The sequence below is a fragment of the Phasianus colchicus genome, chromosome 9, assembly GCF_987193195.1.
Source record: "Phasianus colchicus chromosome 9, bPhaCol1.hap1.1, whole genome shotgun sequence".
NCBI classification, from domain to species: Eukaryota; Metazoa; Chordata; class Aves; order Galliformes; family Phasianidae; genus Phasianus; species Phasianus colchicus.
In genome coordinates this window covers 11,311,037-11,331,548 of record NC_143444.1, presented here as the reverse complement: position 1 = coordinate 11,331,548, position 20,512 = coordinate 11,311,037, and the positions used below count along the sequence as shown (strand labels likewise).

The 20,512-nt window shown below is 38.6% G+C and overlaps 1 protein-coding gene across 2 annotated transcripts in view; it reads left to right on the top strand.

Annotated features, from left to right (window-relative positions):
* Positions 1–20,512, top strand: part of DENND1B (DENN domain containing 1B) — a 147,436-nt gene that overhangs the window by 35,560 nt on the left and 91,364 nt on the right. For both annotated transcript variants that reach the window (XM_031595804.2, XM_031595803.2), the window contains exon 4: positions 13,478–13,527. In XM_031595804.2, coding sequence (XP_031451664.1) covers positions 13,478–13,527 — 50 coding nt within the window. The remainder of the gene's footprint in view (positions 1–13,477; positions 13,528–20,512) is intronic.

Here is a 20,512-nt window from a genome sequence, read left to right as displayed (position 1 = left end):
ATGGAAGTTTGATGGCAGAATATTTAAAAGGAAAAAAAAAAAAAAAGAGAACGTTCTCAACTCTATTTTTCTGTCATTTCTATTTTAAATGTAAGATGCATGAGTTAGTTTTTGGATGTATCCCAAAGAATCGTCTTTCCTAAATCCAAGGGCTGTCTGTTTGTACAGTGATGTGATAACAGTGGGCAAAATATTTTCTTCTCTTCCTGCATTTTTCTACAGTTTATCATGTCACCTTTTTGTTGCTTTCATAATGCAAAGAAAACTTGTCTATGCCACTTTGATTTGTTCCTCTTCTTTCCCACATTCTTCCTCTCAGTATGCCTCTCAGAACTTCCCAGTGCTTACTTGTTCCTATATCTGCCTTATTCTTGTGGATATAACAAGTAGATCTTGTTCTATCATACACCAAAAGCTGAATGAATGATGGAGTTGCAGGCATTATAATGCACTGGCATCAGACACAAGTTGGACAACACTGAAGAAATACTGAATAATCTTATTGTTGTAGGAAAAATGGAGAATTCTTGATTTGAGTGTATACAGGTCTTCAGTTTGAACACTTAGTCCTCACCCCAATGTGAGCTTGAGAGGTTGGATTTAGCTGTTTAATGGAATATTTTATACTTAAAATATACTTCCCACGTGTATGCCTACAGTCATCCTGCGTGTCCAAAACTCCTCTTGGAGTGACATTTTCATGATAAGATGAATTTGTTTTAGTCTTGTGCTTTTTGTGTTTATTCAGACAGGTTAGACCAGTGTTTGATTTCAACCTTGCAAGCTCACTTTCATAAGAAGGCCTATACAGAGGAAAATTAGAACTCTACGATTTCTGGAAGAAAAAAATGAATTCTTAGAAATGAGGTACTTTTTAATGTGTGTTAGAGAAGTGGACCAAATCAAAAGAAAAGCAAAACTGGAAAAAATACCTTGCTTCCTGAATGAGATACTTCATAACTATTTAAAAATCAAGTGTGTTATTGTGTTGGGTGACATTTTCTGCACAACTGAGATCTACAAAAGCTGCTGCATTCACCTGGCAGTAGAGGTGTTATCCAATGCCTTATTGATGTCTGCTGTGCCTAGACGCTGCCAGTATGCCTCTGTTTGTAGCTCCTCTGAAAATAAAAAATACTCAAGCTCCTGGAAACTTCTTTGGGTTAAAATGTTTCTGGGGAAAGCATAGCACTAGCACCAGAAAAGGTCAAAAGGAGAGTGCCAGAAGTGCTGGGAGGTGCTAGGAGCTCTTTCAGTTGCAGTATATGTTTCTGATAGGTAAATGGTGTGTGCAGCTGTGACTGTAGACACCAGTGTGGGAGACCAATCTTAACCATAAGGCAGCCGAGGGCAGTTTAAACACATGCAGGGTGCATTCAGTAGTACCAGGAACAGCATGCTGACGGGCTGTTATGAGGAATTCAGTTCACTATTGTCATGTGGGAGATATTTCAAGCTTCTGTGTGTAATAAAAAAAAAAAAAAAGGTTTAGTTTGTTTGAAAGATGAACAAAGATTAAGGAAAATCTGTACGCCAGGGTTTTCTGCCTCTTACATTAGGCTTCATCCTTTTTTAATCTTGTCTTAACCTTTGAGGCATTTGAGGTTTATTGTTTCTTAATAGCAGTAGTGCTTACAACTGTTTTAGCTGTGTAAGAATTCAGTAGCTTTTTTTTTTTAACCTTGCTGGTTACTCTCCCCAAATGATGTCCATCTGCAGTAAGTGCCAGAATCTGTAAATGGTTTATAGAAAAACTGTCTCACTGAGTAGTTTTCTTTTCCTCATTCAATCTTCATAATAACACAGTAACTTCTTTTGGTCTGCGACTTCTCTGCTGGTGGAAAAAAATCACACCTAAGACGACAATGCTAATAGCCAATATAGCAGGAAACCAGAGCCCACTTCCATAACAGTAGAAGTCTAGGGATGGTTGATTAATAAAGAATTGAGGCTCTGCATTAGATTGTTGTGTGACTTTATCCTATCTGCTCCCACTCTTCTCAGGTAAGGAAACTGAAACTGCTTTTTTTGTCAGATATTTCCCTACCCTGCAGATGAGTAATCCCTGTGGGTTAGGAATATTGCATCTCATCTGAGGCGTCTGTACTGTTTTCTATAAAGTTGCTGTAATTCTCCTCACATTGTTCTCTCCTATCTTATATCATAATGTCTAGTTTCTATTTTTGTTGTAGCTGATTATGTGCAAGTCATTGCTGAAATGTGAGTAATAGCCTTATTCCTTATCCCTATGGTGAACCAGCTACTGGACCTTTTTATTTGGATTTACATACATGTAAATCTATCCAGTGTAAATCATCAGATCATCCATGCAAATTAGTGTATAAATATCTTTACTTATAAATGTGTATCTCTAAATGCCAGTTGTTTAAGGACTAACTCTTGTAAAGTTATATTTTAGTCTTCCTTCAACCAGAGAAATCTCATGCTTTACTTTGTGTGTGTGGACTACTGAAAGTTAAGGCAAGTTTAAATGAATGTCTGGTCAGTGCCCAAGTGTTCAGATTATTGCAGGACTGAAAATTCCATTGCATGGAGCGTGGTAGAAATTCTATGAGTGAGGTCATATTGTAATTATATAGAAACATTATATTATTCTTTTAAGGATTTAAAGTATAGCATAAGTTTTACTAAAAAACTAAATCTCAGCAAGTCTTGTTGTCTGGGCCAAAATAACTCATGAAAGTCAGCTGTAATGATTCTGTGTTCCTGTATGCTGTCCTGAGAGAGCAGTGCCAGCCCAGGAGGTACGAGGCTGTTGACATTCTTTTCAAGGCTGCAGGCATGCTGTTAGGGGACGTGTATCGCAGTCTCCTTGCATTCGATGGCTTTGTGTTATTCTGCTGAGGCACTAAAGACGTTTCAAATGTTTATGTTAATTAGTTCGGTGCTTGTTTTTTTATTAGTAATCATGGAAATAGCTTGGGGATTTTGTTACTTGTGTATTAATAAGCAGTTAATAATGTGTATCAATAAGCAGTTAGTATTTGGGTACACTGGTATGAGAAAGGAGGAATCATTACATAGATTATTTTCACAAGTACTTTTTGTCTAAACATTGCAAGTTCTTGCTTATTTTAGGATATCTATGAACTTGAATCCTGTAAATATCAGGAAAATGATTAACCCAACTGATGGCAACTTTGCATGTTACAAGCGAGCTCTGTCAAGTTAAAAGAACTTCCTGTGATTTCCTTATGTTCATTTCTCCTGTTTGAAAAATATGTTCTTCTCCAGAGTATTGTGTCTGTACGGCAGCAATGATCTTATATATGTGAATTAGCAGACTGACTACCAGCAGAAAAACATCCTGAGGTGTATTTAAAAATACAAGGGAACAGCTAAAATGTTTGAATGAAAGATATCTATCTTGTTCTGATAAATATTCTTTGGAATGACCACTCATCTAGGCGTGCTGGAAACACCCAGAATTGCTGATACTTCAGCATCTCTTGAACTGTAAATATTCCAAGATAACTTCGGTGACTTTTTAAAAAAGTCCTCCCAACAGACAGCATACATCTTTACTGTGAGACTTCTATTTTTAAAAACATAGCAGCCCAGCAGAGAAAATTGGAACTTTCTTGAAATTCTGAGAACAGGTGGCAACGTCAAGTATACTTGTTGTCAGGATTGTAGCAGTTTTGTTTCATAGAGCTTTTAAGTTAAAGATGCTGATCAGCATATGGTACTGGCTAGCTGCATCTCTACCAGCTCTTTTGTTATCTTGTTATTGTTACAGGTCTTAATGACAGTTGTAAGCCATAGTTCTGGATGCAGGGGTTAGTCCACCCTGGGGAGGAGAGGGAGAAACAGCAGTGTGGATTATGGAAATATGAATTGATCTAAAAAGCAGCTCTCTTGTAACAGAATGGGACTCAAAGAAAGACTGGGGAGAAGCTGGTGAAAAGACGATGGAATATGATGTGAAAATGATCATTTGAATGCTTTCCTTTTCATTCCCAGCTGCTGTGTTCTGGTGAAAAGGCATGCATTTGTATATCTTAAGGCTGGGTGAAAAAGGGCCAGATGAATGGAATTACTTGTTAGATATGTTTTCATTTTGAGACAAATTATGTGCATTTTAATAGACTGTATGCATACGTTAGCCATTTTTGATCATACAGCTGTGATCTTGGGGGACTACATTTTATTAAAAATGTTCCTTTCTGTTTGCTTAAATAAGTATAATATTAATATTTGGCTGTCATTCAGATACAGCTTATCAGCCCACTGAAAATAACTGTTAGTGATTTGGCTTATTCTTGCCTACTTCAGTGATGTGCCAAACCAAAGAAGAAAAGATTAATTGATGGCTGAAACAGTGATGACAATCATTTGGAATAGCCTCCAAAAAGCCTGCCAAACTGTCATGTGTGATGTCATTGTTGACTAACCTCGGTTGCCCTCAGAATATTCCAGTCTTGTGTCACCTTATTTTGTATTACATGCTTGCTTATACTCTCTCATCTACTTGCTTAGTTCACTTGATGCATTTTATTTTCCTTATGGTGCTTCTGTTATACTTTCAGCATTGTTTTTGTCTCAAGCTTACTGCTGTTCTTTGAGGACTATTCTAATTATCTCAGTCTCTTTTTATAGTAGGTACTGGATGTTATGTTCTTGAATCCAGTGTTTAGCGTTTAAGTCTCGAAGTGTTGCTTAAACTAATCAGTTTACATTTTGTAAAATGAAATAACTTCAGTTTACTTTGTGTTTATATTACGAAGGTGTCTGAGTCAAATATCATGACCTAAGTGTGATGAAATCCAGGAACCAGGGCTCTCTGGTCTTGCCTCCTCCTTCTTTGGGACCAAGGGGAGGGTTGTTGGTGGGCAGCTACTGAAGGGGTCCAGGCAGCAACTCTGGGGCCATGGGCAAGGAATGAAGGAAGGTGAAGCGGCTCCAGATCAGTGAACAGGATGGAAGTCAATATTTTTTTTAAATTTTATATAATTATTATTTCTTGTTGTCTTCTCTATGTATTTGCAAGGCTTTATGAAATAGTGCACTTGAACTAGTGAACTTATTTGCTTTTTCTTAGCTGAATTTGTTTCATCTGAGTCAATCTGTGTACAGTTGTTAACAGAAATACAGTTGGTAACAGAAGATCACATCTGAGAAATAATCATCTCTGAAGTCATAGTGCATCCTGATGTCTGTCCTGCATCCTTCAGCGGTATGATCACTGTTAGAGGAAACACTGGGAAGTGCAATGCAGCTCTAGAGTGTTAGGCCAGTTAAGGTCAGGAACTGGGGAGACCTCCTTCAGCTCATGATGAGGTCCTGCAGTAGGAACAAGTGTGGTGTGGTGAATGTTTAGGTTAGGCCTGTGCACTGGTGGTTCTGTCCTGCATGTAAGGGAAGCAGGCAGTGACCTTCCTGCATGGGACAGCCTGTGTTTCCTGGCTGCCTTCTCAGAGCTGCTGGTGGTGTTCTGCTGTGCTGCTGGCCTTGGCAGGGCTGACCATCTTTGTGCGCACTTGAAGTGGTGAGCTGATGGTGCTGCAGAATGAACTCTAGAAAAGCTGCAATGGCCCAGAGTCAAATGATCCAGGCACTTGCAGCCACAGGTGGAATGAAATGAATGTACACTACTTGTTTCCTTGAGGGAAATCACATGTACTTGTGTGTCAGTTGCTTTTATTTCTATGTGATGGCCATCTATCTGTATCTGGTGCTATAAGAGAGATGCTGTAGTTTGGTTGCTTTTTCTCTGTTCCTTCTTGTGGTTTTGTTGCTTCTTCTCTTTTGCTTTTTGATGCTGTCAATAGCATTTGGATTTGTACTGAGTAACACTTTTTCTTGCAATTGTCTCTTATTGCTACTAGTGATTTTTGTTGATCTGTTCTATAGTAAAGCTTAGAATTTGACCTGGAAAATGAGAAGTATGTTTCCTTCATAAAAATATCTCAAATAGTAATTATGAAACAATTCTCCCAGCAGTTCCTTAGCAAGTGACTTCCTTTCCCAGTTCCTTTTCTTTTGGCCAAAGATCCTTCTAGCTTAAGAAGTTCAGCCCATGTGCCAAATGGGTTTCACTACCGTTTACCACACGGTTCACCTACTTCCCCTACTACTGATGCACAGCAGTGTGCACTCCATTGCACTGTAAATTTAGAGCCTGCTCAAGTGTTTAGTTCTTGGAACATCTTACATCGTTTATCAGCATAAGTCACTACTACAGATATTCTATTTGGATGCTATGCCAAGATCATTCATTCATTTATGTAGTACTTTGTATTAATTGCTTCTAAGATTCTGAATTACAAAGAAAAATATAGTTTCACCATAACTTGTGCTGCGCAGTAATTTTTTTGAAAAAAAAAAAAGATGGGAAATTCTGGTCCTGGAAGAGCATCAACTTTTGGCTGTGTGTCTAGGACAGCTTGTCCATTGGGCAACCAGGTAACAATGCTGTCACTGAAATTGTATATTAATAAAACGTCACTTATTTTATTCCTTATAGAAAATTTTGTCATACTTTTGTCATTATTGTACAAAATGCAATGAACTTCAAGGTAATGAATACTATCTTAAAAGTTAAATACATCCTCCATAGTATTTCATCTCAAGAGTGGAGATGGAAGAGTGCATTTCTTTCCAATTTTCCCAGCTCTCTGAGATGGTCTCCCTGTCCATGCGTTTGATTGGTGCATGCCATACAACTGTTATGTTGTGATGCTAGGTCTGTATGCAGAAATACTATTTCTCTTGCTCACTTTCATCACCAGTTGTTGGATAGATGGTAATATTTTAATCTATACTTACACAAACAAGAACTACCTTTGAGAAGAACAACACTGCTGATTTTTAGGTTTCTAATCAGAGTTCCAGAAAAATCGAGGGTTCTTTTCATGGATAAATTAATCTGCACTGAAGTTCTTATTGTCTTGGCTATTCTGTTATCTGTGACTGTACTCTTGATATCCGTATGCTGCAGTGGACAGTAAGGTATGACTTAGTTATAACTGGTTAATTGTTCTTGAACCTTGTCATGTAGATAAGTGGAGAATCCAAGGTTTTGAAATTCAGTGAAACCTTAGGAAGCCTTATTCTTCAGTCTTTCAGTGTGGTAACAATGTCTTTTGAAGTACCAGAGTTATTTCATGTATTTGTTCTTTTCTCCTTCTATAAAGTGCCTTTGAGGGATGCTCTAAACCCACTAGAATCTCATACAGATCAACTGTGTCAGGATTGAATTAGGTGACCAGAAATGTACACTATCTGCAACTTAATCTAAAAATCATAACTTAAAAAGCAGGTTTGTTCTGAGGGAGCTGGGATTGCCCATTCTGTTGTGGTTTTTTTTTTTAATGTAGCACAGAAACCCTTGTGTCATGCAGTTGAGTTACCCCACTGTTTTAAAACAGTTTTATTCATCCTTGGTGTTATGCTGTGAATGAAACGGTATTATATGCATGTGACTTCCATGGACCTGCCCTACAATTACAACTAGCAAGCCAATTAGTAGTAGCTATTAATTATTAATATCTCTTACGCTATTTCAGAGAGTTCTTCATAATTTCTCTTTAGACCTAGAGGAAAATTTGAAAACTCCAAAGGCGAAAACCAATAAGGTTAACTACTTTGATCTTTCCAATGTACAGAGTGGGACTTGTTTCTTAGCCTGGAAAACTTTGTTTCAAAGGATGTGTAAAAGTTGGAGAACGATATGGCTTGTGCTTCAGAGACCTTGTGCGAATCATACAGTGCTTTCCATTCTCTTTTTTACAAGAAACTTTGAAGTCCTGTAAATTCTGAGTCATATTTACACTTCATTTAACAAATGTAGAAGTGGTAGCTGAATTACTTGAAACTGGAGATTACTGAGTTTCATAGTTGAGTGTTTTCAGAAAAGAAATAAAAAATGCATCCTTGTTTAATGCAACAACGAAGTGCTGTACCTCAAGGTACGTTTTCTCAATTATTTCTCAAAAAGGTTTTGCATCTCCACCCTAAACCATTTGCATTTGTGTTTTTATTCTTTGTGTGTAAGAGGAATGTTCTGAAAGCAGCTGAATTTTTTCTTTTTTACCCTATGAAATTAGTAGATGATCAACAGAATGATGCATATTGCACAAAAGGTTAAAAATAGTTATGGAGGCCTGCTAATGATTTCCATACTTTAAACTTGAGGATTTCCGTGAACGTGATTTAAGGTGAAATTTTTTTTGTTATTCAAACCGTTTGGGCCTTACTTTATTGTAGCTACTACTTTTTGATGAGATTTTTAGCAGAGGTAACAGCTAAGTCTTTGAAATATAACTACTGCTGCTAGCTTCACATGGGTCCCTGCTGTGGGTGTGTGCAGCTTCACAAAAAGGAAAAGTCAGCAGTGAGGACAGAGCAGCTTGCCTTTTCATGGACTGTTTTATGTAGAAGCATTAGAATTTTACCTTAGTAGAGCCATAACGATGAAGGGCTCAACGCTGCAAGATGCTAAGCAGTCTGGCTTTGATTTAAGAATGAATCTAAATCTGTGCTCAACTTGAAGCATTTAAATATTCCCATTGAAGTCGTTGCTTTGAGTCAGAAATATGTCATGACAGTCTTAAATCTCAAGTAGATCACTTGTTTGTATGTTTGAACTAAGATGACTAAAAACTGTGGTACCAAATGGTGGTGAGAAAGTCCCAAAGTCCCAGAGAGTAAGTTGGGTTAAAACTGAAGATGAGGATGATGGGAGATGAACATGGAGATTTCAGTATGGAAACTGGTAAGAGAGACTTTCTTCCTTGGATGGAAGACATTCAGAGAGGTGAATAGGGATATGAGGTTCTTGGAAGAGTTTTGAAGGACAATTAGATGAAATACTAAAGCAGAATAGGAAGTAGTTTTTTGTCAGTAAGGAAAAAAAGAGAAACAGTGTTTAATAAAGTGTATGCAACAAAGATGAGACAAAAAGGAGAAATTTTCCTTTTGGTGGGGGTGGAAGAGGGTCTTTACAGAAGGAAGGTAGATAAATAAGGAGACAAGAACTAGGAAGCTATTGAGGAAGAAAATATTTGAAGAAAAAGGATAGTGGGAAAAAGGCACAAAAATGTTTTATCTAGCTTGATGACTATTTGACATGTTAGAATTCAAGATAATAGAGATAAGGGTAAGTACGTAGTTTTTTGAGCACTGATTAATGCAAATGTTTTTGGCAATCTTATTTGGATTGTGTCATTCCATAATTCAAATTCTACTGCATACTACCTATCTTATTTAGGCCTTTTTTTTCCTGGATATGCTGATATACCTATGGAGTGAACATGGTGTGACATGATCTTAGAAAGAGACTGTCCCCTTCTTGAGAGATGCTGATTCTATAAGTAGTTCTAAATGGGGATCTAACTGCTTGGTGGTGGGTGTTATACTGCAGATAAATGCAGAAATAGTTGAAAGGAGGCAGGACTTTTTCTAAAAAACTGTGTCTAAATTGCCGTTTTTGAAGTGACTCAGTATTCTGATTATCTTAATGTTCCTACTGGAGAATATTTTCAATCCCTTAACAGAGATTTGTATGAAAAAATTCAACTTCTCTTTCCTCTTAAATGTAAACTGCAGAATATTACAACAAAAAATTGCTGGGGAGAGTAGTTCCCATGTCCTTCTAATTTTAGAAATTATATTAAATGTCAATAATTAAATATTTCAGTAGTATAGTATCATGTGGTCAGCTTAATTTCTGGTGATTCATCAAGTTTTGCCTGCATTTAAAGACTAAAGGAATCTGTTGAAGGGTGTAATTTGAAGTGGAGGGGAAAAAACTCACGAACTCGTTCATACTTTTGTAGGGCTGCACTAAATATGCTGGTTCTGTAATATACATCAAAGCCGGTGAAATCTTCCTATAGAGACAGCTCTTCCACTTTCAGTTGCTATGAGATACCCTCCAAAACTCACTGTACTTTACAATGCACACAGCTACATGTTTGCAAATGGTCTGAGGTATCTGTTTCCATTTCCACAAAGCAAGTTAACAGTCAGAGCCATGTATGTGCTTGCTTCCCTAACTTGACACAACCTCTGTGTGTGTGATGTCATCGCTGCTTTGTGGGATGAAAACATAAAAAGGGAAATACATGGAGATTGTAGCTTCACTGAGTTAAGCAAGGCCTGTTGGTGGGGGGGGGAGTAGGATTCCTGCTGTTGCCTGGCAGTGTTAAGGGTACCAAGTTTTGAAATTCCAGTGCTTTGAAATTGCAGCCAGGGAAAGGTGAATTTGTTCTTAGCTGATGACTGTAGAGCATGAATCAAATAATTGTTTGCAGTTCTGATCATGAACTTCTGAAGATTTCCTTTCAATTGAATATGATATTAAAAATAAAAATGAGATATCTTTCTCAGTGAGGAGTAAGGTGCATATCTGTGATGTAAGCAGCACATCTACCCATTAATTTTGCGTAAGGATAAGATTGAGTCGCTAGGACTTTTTTTTTCTAGGAAAATGGTGTGTGATTTCAGAAACATCATCTACTACCTTTTCCATTGCTTCTAAAATGATGATACACAGACCTTGCTGTCTGGGTATAAAACAAACCGAGGAACGCTGAATAATTCTTACTTTGTAAGTGCCTGTGTTATCTCTGTGTATAATCAGTGAGTGGGAACGGGCTTGGACTATGTAGAGCAATTGGTGCAGTAATTAATAAACCCACTGGACCGTGAATGTGTGAGAGGGCAACTTGCTGCTGATATGCTATAGATATAAGTATTTTCTTAAATGCTATTTCCATTTTTTTAAGCTTTCCATAAGGGAAACAGTGTGCTATAGTTGGTATGATATTGATTTTGTGGTTTTATTCTTTCCATTAGAGTTTGTGTAAGGAGTGAGATAGCAATCCTTTGACTTAGTAATTAAAATCAATTGTGTATGTGCATTTATTCAGTGTTTCAAAGCAAATATGTGCTCTTAAACTTGATTTTTTTACAGCATCTTTTTAGTTTCCCCTGTGCACACACTTTCCTTTCTAAAATAGTGACTGCTTTTTTTCTGAAACTAAAACTGTGAGAGCCCAGAGTGGTGCTAATAGCGAGGCAGTGTGAATGGAGGATAGCTTGCTTTCTGAAGATTTGACAACCTTTTGTTTTTAGAGATAAACGCATGCTTGTATGAAGCTTTTAAAATAAAAGATGATAAATGCATGATGCTTTTTCAGAGGATGTGCATTTTGACTCGAGTGCAAGTCCTGTCTGAGTTGTGGATCGGTGAAGACAATGACTTGTTATGAAGCAGAGCTCAATTTTGCTCAATAGAAAGGTTACTGACTTGAACTGTACACCGATAGTGACTGCTTATGTGGATATGTGAATAACAGCCATTTGCATTTTAAATCTGTCTAGAAGCATCTTGGGGGCATCTTATTTTCCCTCCATTTTAAAAATCTGACTAACACCTGTAATTAAGGGGGAAAACAGAGCCCTGGAAGCGAGGTAGGACTTGCAGCCATTGATCTGTGTAAACCCGGCTTACGCTGTCAGGGGAAAAGCAGTCAACTGCTGAGCTGCTTTGTCACTGACATAAGCTGGGAGAGGATTTTTTTTTTTGTCTATGCTGTTTATACACCAGTCTATAGACCTGCTGGCTGCTTGAATTTTAAAGAGCGGAGAGGTTTAAAGACCGCTCCCTGAGGGATGCTGCCGCCAGTTGGGAAGCGAGCGGGGCCGCCCCGCAGGAGCTGAGCGTGTGCCGGGGGCGGCGTGAGGCCTCGCTGTCCTGCGGCCGGAGGCACGCGTCGTCCTCGGGTCACCGGCTGGGCTGCTGAGCTGCCCCTGGGCTCGGGGCTGGCTCTTCCTGTGGGATCGTTTATTCTGAGAGGATGCGCTGGGGGGCCGGGGTGAATGTGTTTCTATACCCTGTTCTAAATCGTTTCTGAGATCAACAGGCAGCAAGCCCAACTCCCAGTAGGATGGAGAAAAGAACTTACTATAGTGTGATTATAGGTGTAAATTTGGAAGGAGAATGTGAGTGTGAGATACTAAGGCCCCTTCCTAAAGCACAGCACGGTGTGCTCAGACACCTCTCCTTCTATGCTGGGAAAGCTAGATTCTTGAGCTCTCTTATGTGACGCAGAAGCTCTTGAAAATTGACTTTTTCTTTCTGTATTATTAGTTGACATAGTGGAGCATCGTGTATCTTTAAGATGTTGCAACTAACAATGTGTGTTGTATTTGAATCTGTCTTTTTCTTTCCCTGGACTTTTCAGCTCTTGCTGATTAACTTCCTTGGGTTCTTTGTGTTTTACACTTAGAACTGATCCAGGCAGATGTTTGGAGCAAATAGTCATTGTGATGTGTGGGAATTTCAATACATAGCTTCCCCTAATGGGAGCTGGCTGCTCAGTACGCAGTTGAACAGTGTTCAAGCAGGAGGGTACTAACATCCTTGATCCAGTTCTTAACCCCATCTGCACCTCTGCAGTCTATTTGCCTTTTCCTGAGTGTGCACACCTCACAGGATACCTCATAAGCCTGAGTGTAGCCATATAGTCCTATTGTTGGTCTCATACAAAGAGAGAACCCACTAGCTGTGCTGACCAATACAAATGCCATCTCTTGTCCCTTCTTAGCTCATGTGTGCCACAGAAGGTTTGTTTTCCAAGTTGAGTGTGACTGTTGGAAATAACTGCTATTTCTGGGATCCTGTAAGATCCCTTTAATATTTTCTTCTAACAAATCTGGCAAATTGCTTTATTTAATGAAAAGTTTTTACTAGCTTGGGAGCATTTTTGTCATAATTCATACCTTTATTTGTCGCTAAACAACTTATTAAATAAAATGCTGTGAGATAGCAACACTATTCTATTATATTATGGTACAAATGTAGCTCTATCAGATTCCCTCCCTTTGCCTTTATGAACAGAGTGGCTTGGTTGTGAAAGCCAAAGGGTTAATCATATAAATATCTACCTTGGACCAGCAGAAGATTTCCATGATTTTCAGCGTTTGACCATGAGACATGTATAGAGTCGTTATACCTCTCTGTAATTCATTCTGCTGCCAACTTCATTCCCTTTTCTCTGCCTGCATTTTAATTGAAACAACATTTGTATTTTTGAGCCAGGATCTGTCAGAAGTCCCTGTGGCTAGTCTGTGGTACAAGTAGCAGCAGACGTGGCTTACCCATATGGTGTGGTGCTTCTTGTAAAATCCATATGGCCTTGTTGAGGGGAATCCCAGCGGGGATGTGAAGGGTGTTAATACCCTTCAGGCCAGGCCTTTCCCTCCTGGGGCTTCTACGGCATTGTCTTTGCAATCTGCCGACGCACAAACTTAATTCCTTTTTAATAATCAATTATTTCAGTCCAGGAACGTGTACTGTATTTTTTGTGATCTTATGTTCCTCAGTTTATTATTATTTTCTATGAATATTTCTGGATATTTTTTTTAAAACCAATCTTTAGAGGAACTGCTAGCAAACAGAGATAAAAGCCTTTTCAAAATCCTAACCCTGTTTGCCTTGCTTTTACAGGAAGTGCTGAACAGTGTTCCAAAGTTCTGCTTTCCTTTTGACGTCGAAAGGTATGTTGCAGTTATTTATTTAAACATTTTATATGGAAGGATATTTAGTGTGATAACAGGGAAGTTTTTTAAAGAACAAGTAAAAATATAGTACAGAAACCTGCACCCATGGATGAACATCACAGCAAAACACAACTTTTCCAGAGTTGTAAGGGTATGTCTTTCAGGATAGAGCAATATTCTGCCTCTTGATTTTTGTCCTGTATAATTGTAAACAACATCTGTGTTCATATCAGCATATAACACAGTTTTTTCAAGCAGCAAGCATCATAAGAAATGTCACAGGTCTCTAGGATATTAATACCAGTACTGAAAATGTGTAGATGGAGTTCAGAGAAATTAAGACTTCAATTGCATGGAAGTAACTGAATATGCAGTTGATTTTTCTCAGAGTTTTCTCAGAGTAGACTTAAGATTATTATGTATTATTAATTAGCTCTTACCTTTCTGGTATCCATTACGGTGTGGCATCCGTGTAATGATGCAATAATTTAAATGGTTTGTATAAAACATTTTTATTAATTAAAACACTTATTTGAACTTGTCAAACTGATTAATGGTAATTAATTTAATCTATCACACTTTTCTAAAACTCGCATTGTCCAAATCGGCAAAGATTGAGTTAAAAGCGTGATTTGCATAATGAAGAAAGCTGCAGGCAGTCGCGCAGGCTGAGCCGGCTGCAGGGCAGCGTTGGCAGCGCTGTGTGCGAGAGCCCTGCAGCAGCGACCGGCAGCGTAGTGACAGCAGTGCGGTGCGAGGCAGGGAGGGAGGCTTTGCAGGGAAACAAGGCACGTACAGACCGTCATAAGCACAACTTCTCTGAAGAAAACTACGGTCATTTAGCTGTTTATAGATGAGTTGTTTGCATTTTGAACTGGCTATGCTTGCTGCCCTTCAAACTGTTTTGATGACCTAGCTAGTGCTGTTCGTGTTGGCTATAAAGCTTTAATGTGCTAGAGGTGCATGCAAAATTCCGTATAAAACTGATAGTGAAGATGAATAATGAAAATAAGAATTGAGGATAACAGAAAAAGGTGAGGTTCTGCTGCTGCCATCCAGTGGCAAGAATGTTATCAGTGGCAGCAAATAATTATTTTCAGATAACTACTTGTGTGTTAACTATTTCTGTTCATTCATTCAGAAGACACTTAGTTGTTTATATGAGGATGATAAACTTAATCAGAATTCTGTAGGAATATATCACTTTAAAGGAGTTTCCAAATGATGGGGGGAAAAAATGATAGAAGTTACGTGATGTTTGTTGTTTGTGTGCCCTTTGTCCCCCTGCTTCCAAGTACTTTTTCACCTCCGCATTTGACCAAAGAGCAGTGCTCTCATGGACAGGAAACTTCTATAACATCCATAGAGCTTGGCATTTGGACAGAAGCTGGGATGATTCGTGGAAGCTGAGGTGCTCGTTCCATTGACTGCTGACTGCTCAGCCTGCACGCAGCTGCCTCTAAAACCAGTTGCTGTGCAGGCGGCTCCTGCTTGGCTGGGGCTGGGAGCTGGGCTGTTGGGGCTTGTGAGGGAGCACAGGCAATTTGGGGATGTGGGGGACTGAAGGTAAATGGGCAGGGGAGGTGGGCTGAGCTGTCTTGGGCAAAGAGATAGAAGTACTGGATGCCCAATGCAAGTGTGTGTGCTGCTCTTTACTTAACTGTCTGGGGGAATAACTTATGGCTGTGTGGTGTTTATGCTACTCAGTTTAAACTTTTTCTACAGTAAAGAATGTTACAACTTGAAAATAAACAAACAATACAAAAACTGTATAGTTGTCTTCTACTTTCCCAGAATTTGATACTTTTGTTTTGAAAAGTATGGGACCAATACAGACAAGTATTGATAAATATGTTGCTGTAACACCTTTTCAGGTTTGTTTTATTTTAAAAGAATGCTGTAGGTGTGACAAGCACCTAGTTTTTTCTAGCTATAAACATGCTTTTTCACTTGTCTGCTGGACATTTATTTTCTTGTAGGGAGAACCACCACAGACCATACAATGAGTGCCCCCAAGTATTTTACAGGCAGCTTCAGTGGCAAGTTCTGTACAGAAAGCTTTCATTGAAAAGCCAAGTTTCTATTTCACAGGTTGAGCTCATTGTACTTTAGGGAATATAGTTTCTCAAACTGTATTGTGAGATCTATCAGTATATAAACCACTGAGAGCACTTTCTGATCCTTGTAAGAGCTAGGAATGACTAGAGCAGAAGTGGAATTTCCACTGATGCTAGTGATCGAGGTATCTGGAATAAAAAAAGACATTGTTCCATAATTTGCTTCTGGGCATTCCTGCATGCAGCGGAGTTTCAGGCAACAGTGTCCTTTTTATTAAATAGATAAACAAAACTCATTTAAATAGTAAATCAATGACTTCAAATTATGAAAATAATGTAGTTAAAACCCTGTCAAATCCCAGTGGTAAGTCCACTGTTGCATATTTTCCTCTGCCTCACCTGTACTTAATTAGTGAATGAATTGAAAAGTGGATGAAGTGAGAACATGTTTGATTTTGTTGTATTCACTATGCTGCAGTGATCGTGGATTAAGATCTAGATTTGACTCTATGTGATACTGCTTACATTATCTCACTAGAAATACTGACATTTGGATATATTAAGTAGCTGTACACTATTTGTTTTAATTATCACAATTACATACTGTGAATGGTGATTTAAAATCTGTAGATAACTCCCATTAAACTTAAGCTGAAAGTCAAGCCAAAAAGGCACAATGAATAGTGTGATGTGTTAACCATTACTTAAACTTTGAGATACATTCATACATGTATATAAATAGAAAGCAAACACATAATTTTGTTACTACCCAGTATAGCTTACATGTTATGTTGAAGAGGATTAAGTACTGAATTCTGTCATAGAAGCTATTGGGCATTTACCCCAAGAGCCCATGTCTTTTTTGCAACTAAATTATTTTTAGACTTCTTTTTTTTTGCACAATTGTAAAACTTTTAAACTGTTCATTTGTTGATAGTCATGAATAAGTTCACTTTCTGTCTGCTGTGGAATTCCTTTCTCTGTTTCTATTCATAAGAAACAGGAGGATTGTACTATTAAAGAATGTAGAGATTTCTTCATTTCCTTCTCATATTTGCTAAGCTAATTTTTAAGTGTAAGAGAAAAACACCTCATCTTTTTTTGTTCTTTGTAACCTTCATGCAAATGCTACATGATTTTTTTTTTTTCTCTTCTTTCCCCTCAGTGATCTGTATTTTCACTCTCAACCTCAAACTGTGTAACTTGCAGTGCCCCCACCTCATGTCGTTAGCTGTGTTGGTAATTTTGCTGGATGATTGAGTGAGCATGCAGATGTTCTTCTCAGCCATAACTCAAAATCAGTCTTAAATTTCACTGTCACAGTTTGACTCCTCAGTTTTCCTGCACTTTGATTCTCTTCTCCTTTGTCCCCTTCTCCAATAAATACTTTTGTTCTCCCTTTCTGCTCCTCTGTTTTTTCCCCTTCAGGTTGTATTTCTTCTGTTGTTTGTGTAGTGCCTCTGTAGCCAAGACTTTGGAAGGTGTCTGTAGGACTGTATGGAGATAAGTGCCTTATTGATTTCACCTACTGTGCCCACCCAGTCACATGGTAAGCACTATGTTGCAGAGCATAAGTGGCTCTGCTGCACATGCTGTAGGAAGATTTCTCGTTAGGTGCAGAATATTGCTCAAGTATGTGAACTACTGTGCTTATTATTTAGCTCAGAAACTATTTGAGTCAATGGCTAAATCATTTCTGTTGGTGTCTTGAGTAGCAGTCTCTGGCTGTGGAGATGATTTGTGGCTTACAGAAATATTTAGTTAAAAAGTCAACAGATGAGAATAGAAAGTACTTAGCTAAGAATATATTTAATATGTTTCAAGCTGTATGGATAAATTATAACATTTCCTGAACACTTCAGTCATCCCAGTCAATCTGCAGGATGAGTTAGAAACTCTGAAATAAAGTAGTAATCTTGTACAACTGAGTTTTTTCCACTCTTCATCTCATCATATTATACACACACACATATATATAATATGAAATGTAGGCATATGAGAAAAATCTGAGTAACGACAGGAGGAACCCAAGTGGTGGAGTCATGATCACAGGGTGAGCTTAGAAGTGGAAACAATAATTGCCATTGGGGATAGTAATCAGTGGAAGAAGACAGCGCAACCTGAGGTTGCTGAGTCCCCACTCCTCCCTGTCAGCTGGTGCTTCCACCTTGACATCAATTCCAGCTTAAATCTGTCTTTAATTTTTTCTCTGATTTGGGGAGAATTAGGGTCAATGGCTGGTGTGTGCTTTACTTTTCAGTATCAGATTTGGGGAAAAAATACACTGAAATTTTTCAGTAGCAGCTGCCTGTAATTGAGAGCTGAGTAAGCTGAGTTAGTGAGTTGAGTAAGAATTGTGCCTCGTTGGTCAAGCATATGCGTGAGACACGTTATAATTAATGATACCTGTAACTTTGTTTAAAAAATATTGATTGAAATCTTTTTTGCCACACATGGTTTTTCATTGTTTGGAAACAACAAAATCTCTCTGAAGTTCAAAGCCCTTTAGAAACCCCTAAATGTGAAGGGCAATTCATTTCAAGCATACTGTGTCTCCTAAGCAGATAAATTTGGAAGAAGAGAAATTCTAATTAAGAATTAAGGATAAATGTGGTGGTTAGACATCTTGTTTTTCATTAGAAGAGATTTAATTCCTGCCTTAATCAGCTCTCTCAAGGCAGCCTTGAAATGCAGCCTGCACAATGGCTATAGTGTAAACAGAAATCTTTTAAAACAGCTCTTTACCTGCTCTGTGTGTACCAAAGAGCCTTTTCTGTATTCTGCTGATATTAGAAAATTTTGAAAACTACTTTTATTCATATAGTGAACTGTAATAGCCTTGAAAGAGCCCATTGTAGTCTGCAGAGTTAATAAGTGTTTACACACATTCTTTGCTACTGGTGATTTATTGTTGTTAAACTAAGATTAAATGTAAGCAGGCCATGCAGGAGCTGAAAGGAAGGGGGGGAAAAAAAAGCAAGACAGAGGAATGAGGGAGGAGGAGGTCAGCGACAGTTTGCAGTACCTTGCCTGTGCTGTCTCCTTGCACGTGAGCAGGTCGCTTGTTTTGAAGTAACCCACAGGCCTGAGGTCTTTCAAAAGTGTTGCGAAGCTTATTCAGTAGAACCTGCGCTCCATTAGAAAGTACAGATAACACTTTGGTTGGGAAATTCTGGTAGGTAGTAATTGCATTTTACCTATGTTGATTTTCATGGTAAGGAATATTGGTAGAGGTGTCTTTGCTATGTTTTGGTAGTGTGGCCAAAATTATGACTTGGCTTCAGACGCACGGGACCCAAATGCCATAGCCAAAACCTGTCCACATAAATATATGCAACAGGCGTATTAAAACTATTGTGCCAGTGCTTCTTGAATGTTTTGAGTTGAGTTCAGACATTGGTGTTATCAATCTGTGTACGGAAATATCCAGCCATCATTAGCTTGCTCTTCTATGGCTGGTATAAAGTCAGTTTCTCTTCTGCTGGAGAGGGGCGAAAAAGCACGCCTCCTTGCTGCCCTCAGGTCCTGCATGGAGCTTTTGAATTAGCAACCTAGAATGAAGTCAGTATTTGAAACTGATTAGAAAGCATGCTGCATGATGGTTGGTCTCTGGCTTTTGTTAGCTGTTCTTCTGAAGCAAGTGAGACCAAATGCAAACTTCTGGGTTGTTGGTGGAGGTTCAGCGTTGGAGTTTTTCTCATCTTGAACATCCAGAATGTGCTGCTTGCAGCTCCTCCTAAAGTCTGTGGGATGCAGCTTTCAAGCTGGGCTGTTCTCACACCAACTGTGAAAATCCTGCTTAGTCTCTCTTGAGGAAGTGAAGGGAAAATGTTGAGTTGGAGGTGGTGAGATGGCATTGGGATTGCCTCCTGCTGGACTGCCATAACTTGCCTGTGTTATTTTTAATAGAGTCTCAGAATTAAATCATATTTGATCTCATGCATTGAAGCTTTTACATGTGCTTTAATTGCAGTATAGTATATTCTCCTTTGTCATCTTCCAATGTTGGGAAGGGAGGAGATAGATGAAAGGAAGGGCTCCTTACTGGTGTGAGATTCTTTGGGCCAAGGAATTGTTTTTAAGCAATAGTGGAGCAGAGGTGTGTGGCATGTGTGTACGCAGTACACAAAAAGCAAAGCATGCATAGCTGGGCATCTATTAAGACAGCTTTTGAGAATAACTTATCGCCTGTTTGGCTGAGGGACTGTACCCTGGGTGGAGCACAGGGTGCTGGCAGTGCTGCTGCTGAGGGACTTCGCAACACCTGGCTGTGCACCTACTTGAGAGTTTCAGTGGAGATTTGCCTCTTTGTTCCTGAGAGTAACACAGAGATTTGGATAGAAAATGGCTTTATTGGACATTGGCCAGAGGAGCAATGACACAATGTCACTGATGCTATTGTGTCATATGTAATACTCAGGCAGCATCCTAGTTATCCTAAAGAGCCTGAAAAAATTAAGAGTGAGTGAGAGCCATCAAGCATTTACGAAAAGTAAAGAGCATATTGGGTTGCTTCAGTTGACTGGAGAAAGAAAATACTCGTAATGAGTTGAGCTTAATTACTAAACTTTAAAGAATAAGTCTATTAGAGATGGTGGATTTCTAAAGATCACATTGGACTAAAGACATATTGTTCTGTTATTTGTGCTCAGGGCAGACTTTTATTTCAGGCTAGTCACTGATTAGAAGGGATGAGACTAAATGGTAACGAATGGGAGTTTGGAGAGTCTGGGCAGTGTCATCACTTGACTATAAGCTCTTCTCATCACGAATTAAGCATTTGCATGTGTCCCATTGTAACTTTATGCCTTTGATCTACTTTTTTCCTTCCCGTGGATAATTTTGTTTTATTTTGTTGGAAGCTTTTAAAAAGTATGCATATTGCAGGGGATAAATGGGGAAAAAAGTGCACTTAGTGGGAGATG